Genomic DNA, 26850 nt, shown 5'->3' on the forward strand with positions numbered 1-26850 from the left:
CAGAATGGGGCAGATGAAGCATTTAGGGCAGATGGGGCATTTAGGGCAGATGGGGCATTTACGGCAGTTGGGGCATTTAGGGCAGTTGGGGCAGAATGGGGAATTTGGGGCAGAATTGGGTCGTTGGGGCATACAGGGCACTTGGGGCAGAATTGGGTGTTTGGGGCAGACGGGGCAGATGTGGCATTTAGGGTAGTTGGGGCATTTGGGGCAGAATTGGGTAGTTGGGGCATTTAGGGCAGATGGGGCATTTAGGGTAGTTGGGGCATTTGGGGCAGAATTGGGTAGTTGGGCATTTAGGGCAGTTGGGGCATTTAGGGCAGAATGTAATATTGTGTGTGTGTGTGTTTATTTGTGTTGTGTTGTGTGTGTGTGTGTGTGTGTGTGTGTGTGTGTGTGTGTGTGTGCATGTCTGTGTTTTTGTGACAGTATGTTATATATAAGTTTGTGTTTGTAATTGTGTGTCTGTGTGTAGTTGTGTGTCTATGTGTATTTGTGTGTGGTTGTGTGTCTGTGTGTGGTTGTTTGTGTGCGCATGTCTGTGTTTTTGTGACAGTATGTTATATATCATTTTGTGTTTGTGTGTGTAATTGTGTGTCTGTGTGTAGTTGTGTGTCTGTGTGTAGTTGTGTGTGATTGTGTGTCTGTGTGGTTGTGTGTGTGTGTGTGTGTGTGTGTGTGTTAAGTTGTGTTTGTCTGTCCTATTGAGTGAGTTTTGTGAGACAGAGATAGACTGAGAGAGATTGAGAGATGATGTAATGTATTTGTATGAATGAGAGTTGACAGTTAGGATTTGAAAATAAACACTCAGCCTAAACATTCTATGAATGTAAGTCTATGGGACTTTTTTGGGATGTTTGATCGGACGGTTTAGGAGAACCGTAAGTCTGATCCCTTAGAAAAGATATAGCACACCTCCTCAGATCAGACTGAAGGTCTGTGCAAAGTTTGGTGGCTGTAGCTTGAAAGCTCTAGGAGGAGTTAGAGTTAGAAATTTTTAGGTCAGAAGAAAAAGAATAATAATAACTAGATATTAAAGTTTGAAGACAAACTTTATGTTGGCTTGAAAAAGCGTAGCCTGAACGTTTAAAACGGTTTGACAGAAGTTTAGTTTAGTAGGCTATCTGGCTGTTGGTATGTTTAGGTATGAAGGTAGCATGATTTAGCATGATTTATCATAATGCCAACATGATAAACATGAAGCTAGGATGATTAGCATGATGCTAGCATGATTAGCATGAAGCTAGCATGATGCTAGCATGATTAGCATGAAGCTAGCATGATTCTAACATGATTAGCATGAAGCTAGCATGATGCTGACATGATAAGCATGAAGCTAGCATGATGTTAGCATGATTAGCATGAAGCTAGCATGATGCTTGCATGATTAGCATGAAGCTAGCATGAAGCTATCATGATTAAAATGAAGCTAGCATGATAAGCATGATGCTAGCATGATAAGCATGAAGCTAGCATGATGCTAGCATGATTAGCATGAAGCTAGCATGATGCTAGCATGATTAGCATGAAGCTAGCATGATGCTAGCATGATTAGCATGAAGCTAGCATGATGTTAGCATGATGCTAGCATGATTAGCATGATGCTAGCATGATGCTAGCATGATAAGCATGAAGCTAACATGATGCTAACGTGATTAGCATGAAGTTAACATGATGTTAGCATGATTAGCATGGAGCTAGCATGAAGTTAGCATGATGGTAGCATGATTAGCATGAAGCTAGCATGTTGCTAGCATAATTAGCATGATGCTAACATGATTAGCATAAAGCTAGCATGTTGTTAGCATGATTAGCATGAAGCTAGCATGATGTTAACATGATTAGCATGAAGCTAGCATGATGTTAGCATGATGTTAGCATGATTAGCATGAAGCTAGCATAATGCTAGCATAAAGCTAGCATGTTGGTAGCATGATTAGCATGAAGCTAGCATGATGCTAGCATGATTAGCATGAAGCTAACATGATGCTAGCATGATTAGCATGAAGGTAGCATGATAAGCATGAAGCTAACATGATGCTAGCATGATTAGCATGAAGCTAGCATGATGCTAACATGATAAGCATGAAGCTAGCATGAAGTTAGCATGATGTTAGCATGATTAACACGAAGCTAGCATGATGCTAGCATGATTAGCATGAAGCTAACATGAAGCTATCATGATTACCATGAAGCTAGCATGATTAGCATGATGCTAGCATGATAAGCATGAAGCTAGCATGATGCTAGCATGATTAGCATGAAGCTAACATGATGCTAGCATGATTGGCATGAAGCTAGCATGATGCTAGCATGATTAGCATGAAGCTAGCATGATGCTAGCATGATTAGCATGAAGCTAGCATGATGTTTGCATGATGCTAGCATGATTAGCATGATGCTAGCATGATGCTAACATGATAAGCATGAAGCTAACATGATGCTAACGTGATTAGCATGAAGTTAACATGATGTTAGCATGATTAGCATGGAGCTAGCATGAAGTTAGCATGATGGTAGCATGATTAGCATGAAGCTAGCATGTTGCTAGCATGATTAGCATGATGCTAACATGATTAGCATAAAGCTAGCATGATTAGCATAAAGCTAGCATGTTGCTAGCATGATTAGCATGAAGCTAGCATGATGTTAGCATGATTAGCATGAAGCTAGCATGAAACTAACATGATTCTAGCATGATTAGCATGAAGTTAGCATGATTCTAGCATTATTAGCATGAAGCTAGCATTATTCTAGCATGATTAGCATGAAGCTAGCATGATGTTAGCATGATTAGCATGAAGGTAGCATGAGGCTAGCATGATAAGCATGAAGTAAGCATGAGGTTAGCATGATTAGCATGAAGCTAGCATGATTTAACGTGAAGCTAGCATGATTAGCATGATGCTAACATGATTAGCATGACGCTAGCACTATTTAGCGTGCAGCTAACAAGATTTAACATGAATTTAGCATGATTTAGCATGAAGTTAGCAAGATTTATTATGAAATTAGCATAAAGCTAGCATGAAACTAGCATGAAGCTAGTATGACTTAGCATGGAGCTAGCATGAAGCTAGCATGACCCAAAGACCCAACCCCCATGTCTCTATGAAGTTCAGACCAAGAGATATAAGGCTTTGTTTATTATGTTGCTAGGGTTCTCAAATTTGGTTGCTAGGGGCGTGGCTTAATGCCTCAATAAGAATCCTATTAAGACTGATTGGATGCCTGAGTAAAATGAGCCCACCCCTATGTCTCTATGACACTCTGGTGTAAAGATATCCATATGGGCTTTTTATAATGGTAGTCTATGGGAGATGTTGATAGGGTACCCAAAATTGTTGCTAGGGGCGTGGCTAAATAGCTTTGGGGCGATCCTAAGAGACTGATTGGATGACTGAGTAAAATGAGCCCACCCCCATGTCTCTACGACACTCTAAAGTAAAGATATTCCATCTGGGACGCGTTTATTCCCTTATATGGGCATGCTTCCTGCCCCATTATAAGTCAATGGGAAATTTTGGGGGCCTCTTACACCCCAGGGGTACAGCTTACACCCCATTGTGATGTATGTTCTTACAGAGCCTGTCAGCCACCTTAAATGTGGTAAGCCACAAGTTTCTACAAGTTTCTCACTCACAGCTATGACCCGTCAAAGTTTGTCTCAATGTTAAGTCAATGGAAATTTTGGGGTGTTCGAGACCCCCGTTTAGGAATTCGGAAGGTCCCATCAGTTAGAAAAGATATAGCACACTAAGTCAGACCAGTCTGAAGGTCTGTGGAAAATTTGGTGCATGTAGCTTGAAAGCCCTAGGACGAGTTAGTTGCCGAAATTTTGGGGGGAGAAAAAGAATAATAACTAGATTGGTACATTTCCTGAAGAAAATGTGAAGTGGTGCTTGCCGTGGCAAATTTCTGGGGACAGTATATGATTATACTTCCAGTCACGAGTAAAACGATCCAAAGCCCGTGTCTCTACGATGTTCTGATGCGGAGATATAAGGCTTTGTTTACTCTGTTGCTAGGGTAGTGTATTTGGTTGCTAGGGAAAAAATTGGCATCCCATAATGATTACACTCTGAGTCATGAGTCAAACCGTCCAACCCCCGTGTCTCTACGATGTTCTGATGCGGAGATATAAGGCTTTGTTTACTCTGTTGCTAGGGTACTGTATTTGGTTGCTAGGGAAAAAATTGGCATCCCATAATGATTACACTCTGAGTCATGAGTCAAACCGTCCAACCCCCGTGTCTCTACGATGTTCTGATGCGGAGATATAAGGCTTTGTTTACTCTGTTGCTAGGGTACTGTATTTGGTTGCTAGGGAAAAAATTGGCATCCCATAATGATTACACGCCGAGTCACGAGTCAAACGGTCCAACCCCCGTTTCTCTACGATGTTCTGATGCGGAGATATAAGGCTTTGTTTACTCTGCTGCTAGGGTACTGTATTTGGTTGCTAAGGAAAAAATTGGCATCCCATTAAGATTACACTCCGAGTCACGAGTCAAACGGTCCAACCCCCGTGTCTCTACGATGTTCTGATGCGGAGATATAAGGCTTTTCTTACTCTGTTGCTAGGGTACTGTATTTGGTTGCTAGGGGAAAAAATGGCATCCCATAGTGATTACACGCCGAGTCAAGAGTCAAACGGTCCAACCCCCGTGTCTCTACGATGTTCTGATGCTGAGATATAAGGCTTTGTTTACTCTGTTGCTAGGGTACTGTATTTGGTTGCTAGGGGAAAAAATGGCATCCCATAGTGATTACACTCTGAGTCAAGAGTCAAACGGTCCAACCCCCGTGTCTCTACGATGTTCTGATGCTGAGATATAAGGCTTTGTTTACTCTGTTGCTAGGGTACTGTATTTGGTTGCTAGGGAAAAAATTGGCATCCCATAGTGATTACCCGCCGAGTCACGAGTCAAACGGTCCAACCCCCGTGTCTCTACGATGTTCTGATGCGGAGATATAAGGCTTTGTTTTCTCTGTTGCTAGGGTACTGTATTTGGTTGCTAGGGAAAAAATTGGCATCCCATAATGATTACACTCCGAGTCAGGAGTCAAACGGTCCAACCCCCGTTTCTCTACGATGTTCTGATGCGGAGATATAAGGCTTTGTTTACTCTGTTGCTAGGGTACTGTATTTGGTTGCTAGGGAAAAAATTGGCATCCCATAATGATTACACTCTGAGTCATGAGCCAACGGTCCAACCCCCGTGTCTCTACGATGTTCTGATGCGGAGATATGAGGCTTTGTTTACTCTGTTGCTAGGGTACTGTATTTGGTTGCTAGGGAAAAAATTGGCATCCCATAATGATTACACTCCGAGTCACAAGTCAAACGATCCAACCCCCGTGTCTCTACGATGTTCTGATGCGGAGATATAAGGCTTTGTTTACTCTGTTGCTAGGGTACTGTATTTGGTTGCTAGGGAAAAATTGGCATCCCATAGTGATTACCCGCCGAGTCACGAGTCAAACGGTCCAACCCCCGTGTCTCTACGATGTTCTGATGCGGAGATATAAGGCTTTGTTTTCTCTGTTGCTAGGGTACTGTATTTGGTTGCTAGGGAAAAAATTGGCATCCCATAATGATTACACTCCGAGTCACGAGTCAAACGGTCCAACCCCCGTTTCTCTACGATGTTCTGATGCGGAGATATAAGGCTTTGTTTACTCTGTTGCTAGGGTACTGTATTTGGTTGCTAGGGAAAAAATTGGCATCCCATAATGATTACACTCTGAGTCATGAGCCAACGGTCCAACCCCCGTGTCTCTACGATGTTCTGATGCGGAGATATGAGGCTTTGTTTACTCTGTTGCTAGGGTACTGTATTTGGTTGCTAGGGAAAAAATTGGCATCCCATAATGATTACACTCCGAGTCACAAGTCAAACGATCCAACCCCCGTGTCTCTACGATGTTCTGATGCGGAGATATAAGGCTTTGTTTACTCTGTTGCTAGGGTACTGTATTTGGTTGCTAGGGAAAAAATTGGCATCCCATAATGATTACACTCCGAGTCACGAGTCAAACGGTCCAACCCCCGTGTCTCTACGATGTTCTGATGCTGAGATATAAGGCTTTGTTTACTCTGTTGCTAGGGTACTGTATTTGGTTGCTAGGGGAAAAAATGGCATCCCATAGTGATTACACTCTGAGTCACAAGTCAAACGGTCCAACCCCCGTGTCTCTACGATGTTCTGATGCTGAGATATAAGGCTTTGTTTACTCTGTTGCTAGGGTACTGTATTTGGTTGCTAGGGAAAAAATTGGCATCCCATAGTGATTACCCGCCGAGTCACGAGTCAAACGGTCCAACCCCCGTGTCTCTACGATGTTCTGATCCGGAGATATAAGGCTTTGTTTACTCTGTTGCTAGGGTACTGTATTTGGTTGCTAGGGAAAAAATTGGCATCCCATAATGATTACACTGAGTCACGAGTCAAACGGTCCAACTCCCGTGTCTCTACTATGTTCTGATGCGGAGATATAAGGCTTTGTTTACTCTGTTGCTAGGGTACTCTATTTTGTTTCTAGGGAAAAAATATTCATCCCATAGTGATTACACTCTGAGTCAAAAGTCAAACGGTCCAACCCCCGTGTCTCTAAGATGTTCTGATGCGGAGATATAACTGTTTGAATTTTATGTTGCTAGGGTGCTCAAAAGTGGTTGCTAGGGGCGTGGCTTAATACCTATGTAAGGATCCTGAGAGACTGATTGGATGCCTGAGTAAAATGAGCCCACCCCCATGTCTCTATGACACTGTGCTGCAAAAATATCCATCTGGGCATTTTATAATGGCAGTCTATGGGAGATGTTGCTAGGGTGCCCAAAATGGTTGCTAGGGGCGTGGCTTAATAGCTCTGGGACTACCCTGATAGAATGATTGGATCTCTGAGTAAGATGAGCCCACCCCCTTGTCTCTACGACATTGTAAAGCAAAGATATCTCATCTGGAACTTTTTTATTCCCTTATATGGGCATGTTTCCTGCCCCATTATAAGTCAATGGGAAATTTCGGGTGCCTCTTACACCCCAGGGGTACAACTTACACCCCATTGTGGTGTATGTTCATACTGAGCCTAGCACCCTCTTCAAATGTTGTAACCCACATGTTTCTACAAAATCCTCGAGTGGAGCTATGACTGGTCAAAGTTGGGCGCAATGTTAAGTCAATGGGATTTTTCGGGTGGTTTTTCGCCCCCCTTTCGAAAATCCTGCACCCGATCCCTTAAAAAAGATATAGCACACCATTCCTCAATAAACCGGTCAATTTGGGCCCTCTTTTATGGGTCTACGACAAACCGTGTGGGACGAGTTACGCGCCGAAATTTATGCGACATAAGAATAAAGATATAAAAATAATAATATCCCTGAGCAATAGTAATAGTGATGCTTTGCATAAATGCAAGCACCACTAATAATAAGTTTAATAGCAATAACAATATATTGGCTTTTTCAAAGCCAACATAATAAGTTTAATAGCAATATCAATATATTGGCTTTTTCAAAGCCAACATAATAAGTTTAAATACAATATCAGTATGTTGGCTTTGACAAGCCAACATAATAACTAGATAGAAAAGTTTGTTGACAAACTTTATGTTGGCTTGACAAAGCCTGGCCTGAACGTTAAAAACTGTTTGACAGAAGTTTAGTTTAGTAGGCTATCTGGCTGTTAGTATGTTTAAGTATGAAGCTAGCCTGATTTAGCATGAAGCTAGCATGATTAGCCTGAAGCTAGCATGAAGCTAACATGATTAGCATGAAGCTAGCATCAAGTTAGCATGATTAGCATGAAGCTAGCATGATGCTAACATGAAATAGCATGAAGCTAGCATGATGCTAACATGAAATAGCATGAAGCTAACATGATGCTAACATGAATTAGCATGAAGCTAGCATGAAGCTAACATGATTAGCATGAAGCTAGCATCAAGTTAGCATGATTAGCATGAAGCTAACATGATGCTAACATGAATTAGCATGAAGTTAGCATGATGCTAACATGAATTAGCATGAAGCTAGCATGATGCAAACATGAATTAGCATGAAGCTAGCATGATGCTAACATGAATTAACATGAAGCTAGCATGATGCTAACATGAATTAGCATGAAGCTAGCATGATGCTAACATGAATTAGCATGAAGCTAGCATGATGCTAACATGAATTAACATGAAGCTAGCATGATGTTAACATGAAGCTAGCATGATGCTAACATGAATTAGCATGAAGCTAGCATGATGCTAACATGAATTAGCATGAAGTTAACATGATGTTAACATGAATTAGCATGAAGCTAGCATGATGCTAGCATGAATTAGCATGAAGCTAGCATGATGCTAACATGAATTAGCAAGAAGTTAGCATGAAGCTAGCATGATGCTAACATGAATTAGCATGAAGCTAGCATGATGCTATCATGAATTAGCATGAAGCTAGCATGATGCTAACATGAATTAGCATGAAGCTAGCATGATGCTAACATGAATTAGCATGAAGTTAGCATGATGCTAACATGAATTAGCATTAAGATAGCATGATGCTAACATGAATTAGCATGAAGCTAGCATGAAGCTAACATGAATTAGCATGAAGCTAGCATGATGCTAACATGAATTAGCATGAAGCTAGCATGATGCTAACATTAATTAGCATGAAGCTAGCATGATGCTAACATGAATTAGCATTAAGCTAGCATAATGTTAACATGAATTAGCTTGAAGCTAGCATGATGTTAACATGAATTAGCATGAAGCTAGCATGATGCTAACATGAATAAGCATGAAGTTAGCAAGATTTATTATGAAATTAGCATAAAGCTAGCATGAAACTAGCATGAAGCTAGTATGACTTAGCTTGAAGCTAGCATAAAGCTAACATGACCAAAAGACCCAACCCCCATGTCTCTATGATGTTCAGATCCAAAGATATAAGGCTTTGTTTATTATGTTGCTAGGGTGCTCATATTTGGTTGCTAGGGGCGTGGCTTAATAGCTCAATAAGAATCCTTAGAGGCTGATTGGATGCCTGAGTAAAATGAGCCCACCCCCATGTCTCTGTGACACTGTGCTGCAAAGATATCCATCTGGGCATTTTATAATGGAAGTCTATGGGAGATGTTGCTAGGGTGCCCAAAAATGGTTGCTAGGGGCGTGGCTTAATTGCTATGGGATGATCCAGAGAGACTGATTGGATGCCTGAGTAAAATGAGCCCACCCCCATGTCTCTATGACACTGTAAAGCGAAGATATTCCATCTGGAACGTTTTTATTCCCTTATATGGGCGTGTTTCCTGCCCCGTTATAAGTCAATGGGGAATTTTGGGGGCCTCCTACACCCCAGGGGTGAAACTTACACCCCAATGTGATGTATGTTCTTACAGAGCCTGCCAGCCTTTGCAAATGTGGTAACCCACAAGTTTGTACAAATTTCTCGCTTGCAGCTATGACCCGTCAAAGTTTGTCGCAATGTTAAGTCAATGGAAAATTTGGGGTGTTTGAGCGCCCCGTTTAGGAATTCGGTAGGTCCCATCAGTTAGAAAAGGCATAGCACCTATCTACGGACCAGTCTTAAAAGTTTTGTTAAGTTTTGTGGGTGTAGCTTGAAAGCTCTAGGAGGAGTTACAATTGGTAAAAAGTATGAACAGAAGAAGAATAATAATAATAATAATAAGCTTAGATCGAAGAACAGTATGTTGGCTTTGTCAAGCCAACATAATAAGTTTAAGTGCAACAACAGTATGTTGGCTTTCTCAAGCCAACATAATAATCATTGTGCATTGTTCAAATTCACTACCCTTTTGTGTTGTTAGTGGACAAAAATTGACTTCCATTGTAACAACATTTGTTTGTTGCAGGGCCATGACACCTTATTATCGTGCGTTGTTCATTGTTGGTGTTTTTGTCCTTTTGCGAAGAGGTAGAGTTTGTGGTTTTTGCTGTTGATCACCATGTGGTACCATTGACCCTTTAGTAGGCCTGTGCAAAAAACAGAGCTAAATTTCTGACTTATACATTGAGGCCTACTAAAGAGTTAATGGTGCCACATGGTGATAAACAGTAAAAATAACAAATTTTTATCTCTTTACAAAAGGAAAAACACCAACAATCAAGAATGCATGATAATAGGGTGTCATGTTTCTGCAATCAAAAAATGTTGTTACAGTGGAAGTCAATGGGGCAAAAACAGCCACGAACCATAAATGAGGGAGAACAAAATTAAATGTGATGCTTCACACAAACTAAAAATGCATCATAGTCAATGTTTTGACATTCCCAAGAAAAAAAATCTAGTCTACAATCACTTTTTATATTGAAAATTCATTTTGTGTTTTTTCCCCAAATCAGTGACGCCACTTGGCAATTAAAGAGTTAAAATCATGGAATTTTTGTAAACATTTGGTAGTTTTGATCAGTATTGAGGTTTATTTTCAGATTTATGCAAAAAAAAAAAAAGGTTAAAAATATTTATCTGATACGTTTTTACAGCAGTTTAATTTATTGGCATTTTTTTGTCCACTAACAACACGAAAGGGTAGTAAATTTAAAAGCATTTTCTTAACATTTGTGTAAATATAAGATTTGTCACCAAAAATCATTCGATTTGCTGAAACACAGATAACGTTGTTGCCAAATTAAGACAAAAAAAAAATGGCCCCAACAACACATAATGGTTAAACATGTTCTGTGTTATTGGATTAAAAGTATGCTTTAATAAATAATATTTTTATAGACATGGTTTGAAGATGCCAGTGTCTTAATCTGTGCTATGTTACATTTGTTATTGTGTTATCGCATGTAAAACACACGTTAGGCTACTTTAATTAAATTGTTTTTCGTGTAACAGAAACTTATTCAAGATTGGGTCTTTTCTCATTCTGTCTGCTGAGTTATGAACACTCCTGGTTTACTTTTCATAGTGGCTGAATATTGGACTAAGTAGATAAACAGGATGAATCGTCTAAACTAAGTCCTGTACAGCACTTAGGAAATTAGATTTTAAGCATTCTTCTCATGGTAAATTTAAAACTCAGTAGCTCAAGATGTTCTGTTATATATCTGGCATCCAAGCTTTGTGTGATTGAGGCTCTTTTAAAGGAGGGTTTTTGTAGGTTTCTCATTTTTTATTTTGTTGGGTAAGATCTTTTCTTCATGTTGATCTCACAGTGCTCGCTGATCTTCTGGAGAGGGTCGTCTTGCATCTCTCATCTTCGTCCACTGACTGCTTCTTTCCACCTGCAGAATATAAAGGTCAGTCAAAAGCACTTGATGCAAGATGTTTTCTATATCTAGAAGAGATTTCATTCATGTCTGAGGGCCAAAAGAAAAGTTTTAAGAGCAACACAAGAGTGCACATGAATATAACATTATGGTTCTGATTGCTCTCGACAGGCCATAATTCACAACACATTGTGGTTGGCACAAATTATGTTGATTCTTGTTGCAAGTGAACTTGTATTTTATGTAGTCCTGGTTTTCTTTTCTTTTACCTTACCTAGTTTTGATGTAGGTTTGTGAGTTTATCAAGGGAAATCTGTCTTAAGCTATTGTGTTGTATCTCTTATCATGTCTGGAGAACCTGTAAATGTAACGCCAGCTTTTATGTTCGCAGTTTCTCTGCCAACTGCTTGAGTCAAGTTTATGCTTTAATGCGCTTACTTCTGCGCACATGAACAAAACTGCAAGAAAGCCTGTTATGGTGTTTACATGCAACACGAAATCAGGGTAATGAGCAAAAAAACTAACTGTGCTGATCGTTTTTGCTTACATTGTCGATGGGCTTTCCACGATAAAAGAAAACTGTTTTATGCGTTTACATGACCTCACACATTATCAGTTTATTAAGCATAATCGGTGTAAGACTGTGCATGTAAACGCACTCATTGTAAAAGACATTCATCTGTCTTCTGTTCCCACAAATGGACTTATTTCAGCAAATAATTGAGGCTCTATGGGTTTTCATTCATTAAAAATAATGATTCTGAGAAACAATATTGGTTGTGCTCTTTTTTCCTTAATCCCAGCTGCGAGAAATATATACAGGGTTGAGACTTTTTTAATATGAATAATTCAGAAGAAAAATGATCAGCTCTCTTAAACCATTATTGTTTTAAGACTTATTATCAGCCTTTTATAATCATTATTTTTCTTTATATTTGGCTCAATGGTATTAATTAAACACTTTACTGAAACATTTACTGTAATATTTTTATAAAACTGCTCTATATAAGGAACCTTTGAGTTTGAATGGTAAACTTTTATTTAAAGGTCTGTAAACACACATCTCAATTGTGTGTTTGTACTATTAGTGTGTTAGAAAATTTAATAGTGTGTGTTAATGCCATTCGATTCGCACACAACTTCAATACAATACAATACAATAGGTTGAAAATTTGGTGGAAAATAATACACACATTGCCAAACAAAACACAAAAATCTATGGTCCTGTACACATTGCATATTAATTTGGTTGTCACTTCACCTTTTAATCCTCAATCCTGTTCTGTACACACACAGTTCAGTAATTTACGGGACTGACAGACGCATTCTACAACCGATTTAACTCCCGCAAAATGCAGGTAGTTACAACCGAATTTACAGAAACTCTGCACAGTGTGTACATAACCGAACTGAACAACTAGTAGTTAATAAAGTGTTTAAACGTGCATCATAGACATGACAGGTCTCTCTTCAGAAAAAATAAATGCCTAGAAGGGGAAAAAGTCTTCTGTATGCGCAGTGCAGGACAATGACAGAGGCACAAGCATTTGATGACTAGTGTTGCCAGATCTTGCATGAAAAAAAACAGCGAACAAGAAAAATCCAATAATAAACCAAAATAAATCCTAATGCTTTACCTAAAAGATCAAAATATTGGGACCGGCACTTTCACACTTTAATAACACCAAAAACTTGATTGCTTCATCAGCCAAAAGCCTTAAGTGGTTAAGCGCTAAAACGGTATGTAAGTACAAAAAGACGAGGACTGATAAGCACGCGAGACGGCAGAACGTTGCTATGGTTATCTCTTTATCAATCATTAAATTTAAAGGATTCACTGCCCGCATTTAAATGCTGTTGTAACTCCCGAAAGTTTACAGTGTGTACAAGGCCTATAGGACTTTATTGATTTACTGTATAGCTGTGTGGTGGACCATGGGAAAAATATGATCTTTTGGATACATTTTGGCACAGTTGCTTTAAGCAATGGACCAAATATAGGTGGGAAAATAAGTATTTGATACATTAAAGTACGTGTTCAATGCTTATTCCCTGTGTCATTTCACTTTATTTATTATGACTCAACTTGTATACTTAAATATTCTGATATCTTTCCCCTTACTGATAAAATGCTGTTGTGTCAAAAACTTATTTCACTGCTGTATATACCCCAGCTGTAGGGATCGACCAATTTGGATTTTTTTATGGCGATACAAATTTTTGTTCCATCAGCCTTAGCCGATGACCGATACAAGCTGACGATTTTCTTGAGCCGATATTTGGAGCCGATACTGCTTTTGCTCACTCAATTTACATCATAAAAATGACACAATGATGCCAAATGTTACAAGTCTCAATTTAAAAAAGTAACATTTATTGACCTTAAAAAAACTATATTTAACAAAAAAATAAAAACAGGTGAGGGTGCTCTGGAACCATGAACTGCACTCTCCACAATGACGAGGAACTATCAGCAAAGGATATTGATTTCTAGCACTTTACTACTACAAATATATGTAGAGATGAGAAATAAAAACCTGCTTTGTCCAGCTATGATCAGCTGTTAGGCCGAGCTTTCGATGTTGTCATAGAAAGGTTGGTTGTTTTTAGTCACATGACCTGCAATCGCTTGCGGCTTCCAGCACTCTGTCTGTAAATAATGCCAGAAAAAAACGGCGAACATAGCAGCCACGTATCGGCCAATGCCGATACACATAAAACTTGCAAAAATATATCACTACCCAGCTGTCACTGGGGCAGCACCCTAGGCTTTTAAAATGTCCTAATAAGGTACAGATATGTAGACATTTGGTACAAATATGGACATTTGAGATATTAATATGTACCTTTAAGGTACTAATATTAACACATATTTTTTTCTGACAGTGTAGGATAGACAAAATGTTAAATTCCATCTCATTTAATATAATGTAAATGTAACATACATCCCCTGGTGCTTTATCTATACCCTCCCCTCTCATTTACCTGAGCGTCCGAATCGAGCCATCACAGCATACATGCTTCATCTCACTTAGCCTTTCATGTCATAACCGCTGACTGATGCTAGGAACCATGACTTTTGATGCTGGCTCTCTTACTGGTTAGTTCGTCAGCCAATCAGGACCTGTCCCTGCATGAGGCGCACATCCATCAACATTATGTCATCATTACAAGCCTGACGTTGTTTTGTTATTAATGAGGATGGAGGAACGGCCACATAATTATATAAACCGGCTCATTTCACTCTCACCAGGGGCATTTACTCAATTAAGGGCATTGTGAATCATGATAAATTTAGATTGCACAGCTGATGATGATTTGTGGGTTAGCCAATCCTCAGTTGAAAATGTATTATTGAACAACACATATTGCAATGCTTCCTAACTACTCTGTTGTACATTTTTTAAATTTAACTTTGTTGATGAGATGTACATGTAAAATAATTTCTCTCTTTTTTTGTGTGGGGGTTTGGGTTTTAGTAGTGGACCACAGTGTTAAGAGCAAGAGCTTGTCATCCGTGGAGCAGTTAGGTGTGGGGATCTCACTCAGGTAATCACCAGACATTCAAATCTTTAGCTGAACACCATTTAAAACGTTGGTAAAAACCCTCACGCAGTATACAGTTTAAAATATTTCTTAATCTGTATTTAGTTTTGTATCCCTTAAACAAGATGCAGCTTTACAGTATACTGTAAAGACTTCTGCAGAAGGAATTACTAATGAGTTTTTAATTAGCCTTCATTTTTAAAGTAAAGAATCTAAAAATGAAGATAAATGTACTTGAGATGAGAAGCAGCACTGCATAAGATATTAGTATTTCTCAGATTTTTTTATAAAAGGGAATTAAAAATTGAAGAGCTCATTACTTTTATTGGTAATTTTAAATAAATCTCAAACATGTTGGCCTGCACAAACCTTCCTTATCTTAGAGGCAAGCTGTCCTGTATTTAATATGTTTTTGTTGTTGTTTTGCACTGAGAGAATTTTCACCCCATTTACTGTAAATATACACAAGTAGAGGAAACTGCCAACAAATCTGAATATCTTAGAAGTTAGCTTATTTGAGAAGCAACTTTGTAAATAAATATTGCTTTAAAGGCGGAGTGCACAATGCTTGAAAAACGCTTTGGAAAAGGAGACGGGCCGACTACCAAAACACACTTGTAGCCAATCAGCAGTAAGGAACGTGTCTACTAACCGACATCCTTGCCAGGTTGCGTATGTGTGGGGCGGGTCTTTTAAAAGAAGCTCCAGATTCTATTGGGGTAGGGGCGTGTTTGTTTAGGTGATTTCAAATATCAACATTGGCTTTCAAACATTGTGCACTCCGCCTTTAAGGGTCTTTATTTGATTATTTATCTATTTTTGCTTATTTTGGAAAACAGCTTTACAAACCTCAAGTTAGATTTATGGTTCAAATAAGAAAACAACAGTGGGATAAGATAAATCTTAAAAGATAAGTCTTAAAATCTAATGCTATTTTGAATAGCTTAGATGCAAAACCGTCTGCGACAGTGCAGACATGTTTTCTTGTAAATGAAAGGAAAACACCACAGTTTTTTTAATATTTTACTATGTTCTTACCTCAACTTAGACAAATTAATACATACTTATATTTTTTCAATGCAAGCACTAAATCTTTGTGCATTGCGTCGTGAATGTGTTAGCATTTAGCCTAGCCCCATTCATTTCTTAGGATCCAAACAGGGATGAATTTAGAAGCCACCGAACACTTCCATGTTTTTTCCTATTTAAAGACTGTTACATGAGTAGTTATACGAGTAAGTATGGTGGCACAAAAGAAAACGTGGTGATTTTTTTAAGCGGATAAAATATGAGAACTATATTGTATGGCGGAAGAGCACTTAGTTTGCAGCACTTCGAGCTCGAGCGCAGTAATATTGACGGAAGTTTGAGCGAGAGGGGGTTTACTCAGAAATGATGATGTTAATGCGTGCCAAGGTCGAAGTGCTGCAAACTAAATGCTATTCCACTATACAATATATTTCTCATTTTTTATCCGCTTAAAAATCGCCACGTTTTGTTTGGTAACTTCTAAATTCATCCCTACTTGGATCCTAATGAATGAATGGGGCTAGGATAAATGCTAACACATTCATGAAGCGCTGTACAAAGATTAAGTGCACGCATTGAATAAAGATAGGTATGCATTAATTTGTCTAAGTTGAGGTAAGAACATAGTAAAATATTGAAAAACAGTAGTGTTTTCCTTTAACATATTTTTGTCAGACTCTTATGTTTATGTTCAGTAATTTCACTTTAATGTCAATTAAAAGGTTATTAGTCAGTAATTCAAATGCCGTATTTTCACAAATGTCACTTTAGGCATTTCATTGATATTTAAAAGAAATGTAACGATTACCGCTTTAACGATTAACCACGATAAAAATGTCCAACGGTTACTATTACCGCGTCACTTTTATAATTACGGTTTAAGGGTGTCAGTACTTTTTTTTTACATTTATTGAAATTGTTCACAAAATCATAGAGACAGAGTGCAGTTATGCTCATTTAAAAACCACGCCTACCATAGGGGAAAACAATGCAACCATCTCCAACCGACTTTGTATTGCAAGAGCTCGCCTCCTTGTCATTTCTGGCTTATAACAAAAACAGAACAATGCCCAAAAGCTGCCGTGCGACAAAACGTACAGCCAACAAGCCAAAAACCCAGAAATAAGTTTTTATAAGCTGTCGAGCTGTAAAACTCAGCCTTTAAGAAGAAAAAAATTGGATCGCCGACTACGTTTTCCCCTTGTGGACGCAGTTCTATTAATAGTAGTAATATGAAAAGTTGCCCGTTTCCACTTTTGTGTCTTTAAACGCTTATAAAAAACTTATTTCTAGGTTTTTTGGCTTATTAGCTGTACGTCTGTACGCAGCTTTTATGCATTATTCTGTTTTTTGTTATAAGCCAGAAATGACAAGGAGGCGGCCTCTCGCAATACAAAGTCAATGGAGACGGATGGATTGTTTCCCCCCCGGTGGGCGTGGTTTTCAGGTTATGACGCGCTGCGCCCTGTCTCTATGATAATATTGATAAACGTGGTGATCTTTATCATGGTCACCATAACCGTGATGTAAAATATTCGACTGTCTTTCACTACAATCCCTTACATGCAAAAATATCCACTTCTAAAAAAGTCTCCAGTCCACACTGTCCTTTCTTGAAAAATCTGGACAATAATTCGCAAAACCTCTTTTAACCTGGTAAATAAATCTCTCTTGTGCACTTAAAGGACTTGAAAAAGCGTTGTGGCGTTTAACAAATTGTGCCAGCAAACTGTATTTCTGAATGGCCTGAGACTGGGATTAAATGGATTTGAAGCTAAAGTATTCAATTAATAATATGTGCTGAGAGCATTCTCATTTTATACAGAAGTGGCTTTTGCATCTGAGCTCTTTGTTTATTTTTAGATGTGTTTAACTAAAAAAACTAATCTTGATTAAGAACAGGATATATATTTAGCAAGCTTACAGAGCTTCACTAAAAGGCAATTGCATTGTGTGCTATGTCAGCGTGCTAGTTAAACTCAATATGAACCCATTTAGATATTTTGTCTTTAGGCAATCTAGGCAATGACTGTAATCAGGCGATGCATTATAGTGCACAGCACATTTGGGTAATTGCAAGTCTCTGTAACCCTCATTTGGTGTTGTGCTTCTCAGTGAGAGACTGTAAATGTGTGATAAAACAGACTTTAATTCAATAGACATATTTGTTCTTATTAGTCTGGAAATAATGCTCTGAGAAAGTTCTAATTATGTAAATGTTCACGAGTTGTTGTTACGTAAGACATTTCAACAGTGTCTGTTCACTTTTGTTAAGCAAGGTCTTATTGAATAGGATATTAAAATAAATAGCCGTACAAAAGACGGGTGTGTATGTTTATGTGTGTTTGTGTAGGTACGGCAAGTTCCTGAAGCTATTGCGTGATGATTCAGAGCAGGATCTGTGTCTCCTACTCAAGCACTGTCAAGAGTTTCTCTCTCAACAGCGAATCAACGTGACCTCTGACCTCTGTATCCTACTCCTGCTATGTATCTATCTCTGATAGTTTAATGCTATCGTAGTACATGCATTCTGATATTTAACTGAATTTTAACACTAAGTTACCCTTCAGCAATGAGATTTTCATTATATTTATTGCTACTTCAAATTTGTTTATGGTTAAAAATCGAATTAGATTTTTTCTCTACAGTTTAAAGTACACTTTTTAAAAACATTATTTGTAATAGATGTGATGATATTTTGACCCAGCTGATTATGGGCAATGCATAACTGTGCCAGTTTGGCTGATTGACAAGTGTTTGTTTCTTCTTGTGTCAGTCCCAAAATGAATAGATAGTTTTGATTATAGCAAGTTTGTGTTTTCACACTTTGGGCTACTTTGAATAATCATCTTTAATGGGCAGAAATTCTATATTTGATATATTATTTTGAATCATTTGGGCTGCAACAGCTAATTGATAATAATCGATTATGAAAATAGTTGTCAACTAATGAAAAGTTTGTCTGTGATGTCACATGCTCCCACACCACCGTTGTTTTGGAGAGCGAATGCTTGTGTGCTTTATATTGTGGAAGCTGCACGTTTAAAGGGGTGGTTTCCATGGACAAGGCTTAAGTCTAGGCCAAGACTAAAATGCTTGTTTGAGCTGTTGCAACTGAAAGCAGTTTGCACTGACATATCTTACAATATATAAGTTTCATTGTTTAGTCTCAAGATGCACACCAGTAAAAACTATGTTTGTAAAAACTACATAATGTCCTAATATAATAAAGGACTAGTCCTGGCTTAACCTAAACCCTGTCTGGAAAACTGACCCATAAAGTCAGGCACTTCTTTTTAATACACTGTGCGTTTTGTTTATTTATATTTTGACATTTTAAGACGTTTAACTGTTTAAAAATTAGACAAGCTTTTCTATTTAAAAATATCAAAATTAAAAATTATATTTGTAAAACTCAATGGGGCGGTTTCCCGAACAGGGCTTATCCTAATCCGAAACAAAATTGAGCTGCCTTCATCTTGCACAGACGCTTCTTAAAGGATTAGTACATTTTCTTAAAAAAATCCAGATAATTTACTCACCACCATGTCATCCAAAGTGTTGATGTCTTTCTTTGTTCAGTCGATAAGAAATTATGTTTTTTGAGAAACATTTTAGGATATTTTCATTTTAATGGACTTTAATGGACCCCAACACTTAACTCAACACTAAACAGAGTTTCAAAGGACTCTAAACGTTCCCAAACGATGCATATTGACAAAAAAAATAAAAATATATGCATTTTTAAACCACAACTTCTCGTCTTCCTCCGGTCCTGTGACGCGCCAACGCGACCCCACGTAATAAGTCATCATGTCAAAAGGTCACAGATTATGTATCGAAACTACGCCCCAGTGTTTAAAAGTGTGAAGAAAGAGGACCATTCCGACATTGTTGTATGTGGAATGATACTAATTAATGTCTTTGTGTCAGTTTATTGTTTAAAATGGTCCGCAAATGTGCGTTTCATATATATAACATGTGATCTTTCTATGTCACTGCGCAATTACGTGAGGTCGCGATGGTGCATCACAGGACCGGAGATAGACGAGAAGTTGTGGTTTAAAAGTGCATATTTTTAATTTTTCTTGTCAAAAATGACAATCGTTTCGCTAGATGAGACCCTTATGCCTCGTTTGGGATCATTTATAGTCCTTTGATACTCTTTTGAAAAAAACTGTCAAGTGTTTAGTCAAGTGCGAAGTGGTGGGGTCCATCAAAGTCCATCAAAATGAGAAAAATCCTGGAATGTTTTCCTCAAAAACATAATTTTTTTATCGACTGAGAAAGACATCAACATTTTGGATGACATGGTGGTGAGTAAATTATCTGGATTTTTTTTAAGAAAATGGACTAATCCTTTAAAAGAAGAAACATTATAGATATTTTTTATAGCTATCTTTGCTCATATTTACCAAGGGTGTCCAAACTTTCAAGCCCAACTGTATGTTGGTAAAAACGACTAATATAACTAAAGCCTTGTCCTTGCCCTCGAAAAATAAAAGTATGATTAATAGATCATGAAAATAATGACATCAATACGTTTTAAAATCTAGATCACTGTCCAAATACATTTTGTGGTCACTATCGGCATTACATCATTGATCAGTCATCCTGCTCTACTTGCATTAGAATCAGCCGTATGTATTGAAGATTCCTTGACCCATGTGGCAGCCTATTTTCAGGGTGGTTATCCAGGTCACGATTGGTTTGCCTCCACTGTCTTTCTGCTCATGCACGGTGACGTGGGACGCTCTCTGAGTCTGCTCCTGCGTTTCTCCCGTCTGCTGCCGTCTGCTTTCCTGTGGCCCCCGAGACTGCACAGCTCTGTGAGTTGCTGCCTGATCCATTAGTACGGCCTTTGTTTTACATTTCTAAGCCCTCCTATCTTTCCCACTCGCTGTAAAATCTCTTTTTCTTTCTTGTCAACATTCATTACATGCAGCCAGGGAAGCGCTTGTCAAAACTGGAGCAACAAATTGCACACAGCATACATTAAAATGTCTCGAGCTAAGCCTGGAATTTTGTAAACTGCAGGGTTCCCACAATTCCTTGAAATCCTTAAAAGTTTGTGAATCTGGGAGGGGGGGTTCAAGGCCCTGGGAAGTTTTTGAAAATATACATACATAGATACAGGTCATTGAAAGTGCTTGAATCTATTTTATGCAAGAAGTTTTCTGAAAAAAAAGGTAGTGTAGGATAATATCATACAAATTCTAGACTTTTTAGGCACCCATGATAACTGTTCTCTTTAAATGCTTATATCTTCTGTATGCGAATGTTGATTCATACCAAAATGCTTTTTTGCATAGTTGTGTTTGACACATAAAACGTCTCGGGTTACGTATGTAACTGTTGTTCCCTGAGAAGGGAACGAGACGCTGCGTCTACCTTGCCATATTTCTGCGTCCCTACAACGCCGTCTTTGGCAATATTTCAGATGGCGATATACTTTCTGGCTCCCGCGTCACCCTGTCTTTGTCGTTAAGCCTCACTATTGGTTGAATTTGATATACAGAGGCGTAGTGACGCAGCGCAAGTTCCCTTGAAAGAGAACTGTAACAATGTAACTTAAAAGGTAACACGATGTAACCTTGCTTTCACTTGAAATGTGTCCCCACATTTAGTCCTTGAATTTGAGGGTATTGGACCTGGAAAGTCCTTGAAAGGTCCTTGAATTTGAAGTTAACTAAGGTGTGGGAACCCTGAAACTGTTAACATTTGCATACACCTTACTGTTATAAATTACTGTACTATGTGGCGAGATGCAAACAGCTCATTTGGGTTAACTACACTCACTGCCTAAAACCATCATCTTCATCAACTTATTTGGGACATACTGTATCCTCCTATATTTACTGCAGTGTAAATGTATAGCAAAGTCTCGAGCAGTTGACATTTTTTACCACTCTGCTGCAAAGTAAATATAAATTTATATCCCATGGCCTTATCCTCCCCTGTTTAATGATGTTATGGATTTATATGGTAGTGTACCTTCCGTATCTCCATGCCACAAACAAAACTGAGCCAATATCATTTTAATCTCTATGTGCATAAGAACAGCCTTAATACTAGGAGGAAATGTTGAATATGATATTACTCTGGCGTAGTCATTACAGTGGTCCCTCAAAAATTTGGATGGAGTAATCTCTGAACAGCGGATGGTAAACAGAGCTCAGTTAATAGAGTTTCAGCTGTGGAAATATGTGGGGAAAATGATAATGCGCCACACACAGGAGTTTGTCTGATTACAGTTTCATATTTCTGTGCTGTCAGTGTGGCAATGGATGTAAATCAGTCAGCTGAGGCCTTCAGAGAAAGACAATGCTGTCAATTAAAAGAAAAGACACACAATCTCACACATTAGGCAACCAGTAACATGTTGGATGTGTCATTAGCATAGGTTGTCTCTGATGCTGCCTTCAATCGAAACACAGATTGCTGTCGGTTGCTTTGTGGGATATCCAGGACAGAGTCTTGCATGCAGGATGGTTGAACCTCAGCGAACTCCACCCTAAAACAACATTATGATCCAATACTATATTTCATCACATATATGTAGTTGATTGTGCTGCCATCAAATGTGGAAACTCTTTAGTGACATGTCGTCAAATTATCGGAAGAAAAATGCACGACTACATATTCTGAACGTTCTAAAGGGGGGCGGGTCTTGAGGCGAGATGATTGACAGTACATAATGTTCTTTGATTGACAGCTTCACAGTATGAGCTAACATGATATTTACTTTATACATAGTATGTTTACCGTAGTTACATAAAACAAGCATTAACTTAGCCAAATTATGTTTATTTTGACCATTTTACATTACCTGAGTCTGCTGAAAAACAGTACTCGAAGTCCTTCTGACGAAAATCTCCCAGTGGCCTGAATTTGTTGTCCTTACATCCACATACAGCTAGGGTTGGGTACCGAAACGCGGTGCCATTATGGCACCGAAGCCTATATGGGCGGTACCTACCGGACCGAATCAGAACACAGATTTCGGTGCCTCATTTCGGTGCCTCTTAATGCATGAACGGTTGACTGAAGTATTTTGCTCTCTGTAGCGCAAAAAGCATAATCACACAAGCACAGCACAATCGCTAGTTAAATTATACTGCACTCATATCTGGTGTAAATAATTTCCTCACTTACAAAATTCACGTGAATGGGAAAGTCGGAAAGATTTGATAATACAGAGGATTCAAGTTTGATTTCTTGGCTTATGTGAGTTTGTTCATATTTATGTTGGCTTGTCAAAGCCAACATACTGATATTGTATTTAAACTTATTATTATTATTCTTCTTCTTCTTCTTCTTCTTCTTCTTCTTCTTCTTCTGAGACTAAAATTTCTGCGGCTAACTCGTCCGACAGCTTTCAAGCTACATCCACGAAATTTTCCACGGACATTCTGACTGGTCTAAAGAAGTGTGCTATATCTTTTTGACGGGATCCGACTTACAGAATTCCTAAAACGGGACATAAAACTTCCGAAAAGTCCCATTTACTTAACATTGCGACAAACTTTGACAGGTCATTGCTCCGAGTGAGAAATTTGTAGAAACTTGTGGCTTACCATATTTAAGGAGGCTGACAGGCACTGTGAGAACATACCTCACATTGGGGTGTAAGTTTCACCCCTGGGGTGTAGGAGGCCCCCAAAATTCCCCATTGACTTATAACGGGGCAGGAAACACGCCCATATAAGGGAATAAAAACGTTCCAGATGGAATATCTTCGCTTTACAGTGTCATAGAGACATGGGGGTGGGCTCATTTTACTCAGGCATCCAATCAGTCTCTCTGGATCATCCCATAGCAATTAAGCCACGCCCCTAGCAACCATTTTTGGGCACCCTAGCAACATCTCCCATAGACTGCCATTATAAAATGCCCAGATGGATATCTTTGCAGCACAGTGTCACAGAGACATGGGGGTGGGCTCATTTTACTCAGGCATCCAATCAGTCTCTAAGGATTCTTATTGAGCTATTAAGCCACGCCCCTAGCAACCAAATATGAGCACCCTAGCAACATAATAAACAAAGCCTTATATCTCTGGATCCGAACATCATAGAGACATGGGGGTTGGGTCTTTGGGTCATGTTAGCTTCATGCTAGCTCCATGCTAAGTCATACTAGCTTCATGCTAGTTTCATGCTAGCTTTATGCTAATTTCATAATAAATCATGCTAACTTCATGCTAAATCATGCTAACTTCATGCTAAATCATGCTAACTTCATGTTAAATCGTGTTAGCTGCACGCTAAATAGTGCTAGCGTCATGCTAATCATGTTAACATCATGCTAATCATGCTAGCTTCACGTTAAATCATGTTAGCTTCATGCTAATCATGCTAACCTCATGTTTACTTCATGCTAATCATGCTAGCCTCATGCTAATCATGCTAGAATCATGCTAGCTTCATGCTAATCATGCTAGAATCATGCTAGCTTCATGCTAATCATGTTAGAATCATGTTAATTTCATGTTAGCATCATGCTAGCTTCATGCTGGTCATGCTAACATCATGTTAGCTTAATGCTAATGATGCTAACATCATGTTAGCTTAATGCTAATCATGTTAACATTATGCTAGCTTCATGCTAATCATGCTAGCAACATGCTAGCTTCATGCTAATCATGCTAATCATGCTAACAACATGCTAGCTTCATGCTAATCATGCTAGCATCATGCTAACTTCATGCTAGCTTCATGCTAATCATGCTAGCATCATGCTAGCTTCATGCTAATCATGCTAGCATCATGCTAACTTCATGCTAGCTTCATGCTAGCATCATGCTAGCTTCATGCTAATCATGTTAGCATCATGCTAGCTTCATGCTAATCATGCTAGCATTATGCTAATCATGCTAACATCATTTTAACTTCATGCTAATCATGCTAGCTTCATGCTAATCATGCTAGCATCATGCTAGCTTCATGCTAATCATGCTAGCATCATGCTAGCTTCATGCTAATCATGCTAGCATCATGCTAGCTTCATGCTAATCATGCTAGCATCATGTTAATCATGCTAACGTCATGCTAGCTTCATGCTAATTATGCTAGCATCATGCTAGCTTCATGCTAATCATGCTAGCATCATGCTAGCTTCATGCTAATCATGCTAGCATCATGTTAATCATGCTAACGTCATGCTAGCTTCATGCTAATTATGCTAGCATCATGCTAGCTTCATGCTAATCATGCTAACATCATGCTAGCTTCATGCTAATCATGCTAACATCATGCTCGCTTCATGCTAACATCATGTTGCATCATGTTAGCTTCATGCTAGTCATGCTAACATCATGCTAACATCATGCTAGCTTCATGCTAATCATGCTAGCATCATGCTTGCTTCATGCTAATCATGTTAGCATCATGCTAATCATGTTAGCATCATGCTAATCATGTTAGCATCATGCTAGCTTCATGCTTATCATGATACCATCATGCTAGATTCATGCTTATCATGTTAGCATCATGCTAATCATGTTAGCATCATGCTAGCTTCATGCTAATCATGCTACCTTCATACTTAAACATTCTAACAGCCAGATAGCCTACTAAACTAAACTTCTGTCAAACCGTTTTAAACGTTCAGGCTACGCTTTTTCAAGCCAACATAAAGTTTGTTTTCAAACTTTAATATCTAGTTTACATTATTGTAGTTTTATATTGGTTTCCATTTTTTTATCAATCATTTGTTTTGAAAAATCTAAGGATCTTAGAAGTATTTATGTTATAGGGCGGATGAAATGTTTTCCGTCTATTCGTTTTTGTTAAACGTTTGGTTTAATATAAGCGAGTCATTTTACATTTTTATTGTTGTTCTGTTTTAATAAAAAAAAGAACAAATAAGCATTCGTAGTAATGAAAATTATGTCAATTAAATCTTTCATTTATTTGTGTTTTAACGCAGATACCATCCCTCGAATTCGTTTTATTAATAAACAAGCAATATAAGCAAGTTTGTCATTGGAGCTACTATTTTATTGGAGTTGAGTTTTTCGTTAAGAGTAATAATGAACAAACATTTTAAAAATTAATTTGATTAATAAATGGAAATATTAAATAATCTAATGTTAAAGATTAAATAGCCAACTTTTAAACTTCTTTGCCAAATATATTTTCATTTAAAATATGCGCTGTGTTTAATAAGTTTAAAATGTGAAAAAATCCTCATCTGCACATCCCTAATAAAACAAATCGAACAAATTTTGTATGAATATATGTCCAGGTTATTTTTATATTCTGACTTAGAAGAACAATTTGGAAAATGAGATCCTCAGAGGAGCGCGTGAATGCCGCAATTGATCTGACGGCAGCTTATTTTATATTTTATATGGTTTATAAAAAAAGGGAATATCCCGCACATTATTAACTTGCATAAAGCATAATTTTGCAACTTAATAGTGTGCGGGATATTCCCTTTTTTATAAATGTTTGGTGGACTTCATTGTCTCTTCATCCAACGCACCTAACCGGAACTAACAGGTGTGCGACATTGTTCTTCTATTAAATATTTTATATGGTAACATTCCTTCAGAGAATTTGCTAAAACGTATTACCTCACTTATGTTTTTATTAGTATGTTTTTTTTTATTAGTATTACACGCATATAAGCTGATATTGGCCTGAGATGGCCCGCGGCAGTCACGAGTGTCAAGTTCATCGGAGACAAGCAGAAAGCGTCAAAACGTGAATGATTTTACAAGCCGAAAAGAAAATATTTTGGGTGAATTCCAAATGCCGTTTTGCGCCATTGAAGGGTACTTCACGAAGAGGATTTCGCATGAGCAGTCAATCCAAATAAAGAGAAAAAGACGCTGTATTTTATTGCTCTATTTGCCAAGTGTGTTTAATTAGCCACACTATGAGACACACAATTGCGCAACTTTCTCTAGAGTTCTCTAGCAGCTGCGCAGGCCTTAACCAATCATTGAACAGATTATTAACAACCAATCTTAGAACATTTTTCTGAGCTCAAAGTGGAGTGTTGAGAAGATTTTATTTAATTCACAAATCAAAA

The 26850-nt window shown here is 38.3% G+C and overlaps 2 protein-coding genes across 4 annotated transcripts in view; one reads left to right on the top strand and one right to left on the bottom strand.

Annotated features, from left to right (window-relative positions):
- The window catches only part of fabp7b (fatty acid binding protein 7, brain, b), a 425484-nt gene that overhangs the window by 330350 nt on the left and 68284 nt on the right, over positions 1-26850 (bottom strand). The gene's annotated exons all lie outside the window — the stretch shown is intronic.
- tbc1d32 (TBC1 domain family, member 32) overlaps positions 1-26850 on the top strand; it is a 76390-nt gene that overhangs the window by 35911 nt on the left and 13629 nt on the right. For all 3 annotated transcript variants that reach the window (XM_073856317.1, XM_055186058.2, XM_055186059.2), the window contains exons 28-31: positions 11182-11265; positions 14715-14784; positions 18164-18279; positions 20485-20639. In XM_073856317.1, coding sequence (XP_073712418.1) covers positions 11182-11265; positions 14715-14784; positions 18164-18279; positions 20485-20639 — 425 coding nt within the window. The remainder of the gene's footprint in view (positions 1-11181; positions 11266-14714; positions 14785-18163; positions 18280-20484; positions 20640-26850) is intronic.

This window comes from Misgurnus anguillicaudatus, chromosome 18 (assembly GCF_027580225.2).
Source record: "Misgurnus anguillicaudatus chromosome 18, ASM2758022v2, whole genome shotgun sequence".
Classification (NCBI taxonomy): Eukaryota; Metazoa; Chordata; class Actinopteri; order Cypriniformes; family Cobitidae; genus Misgurnus; species Misgurnus anguillicaudatus.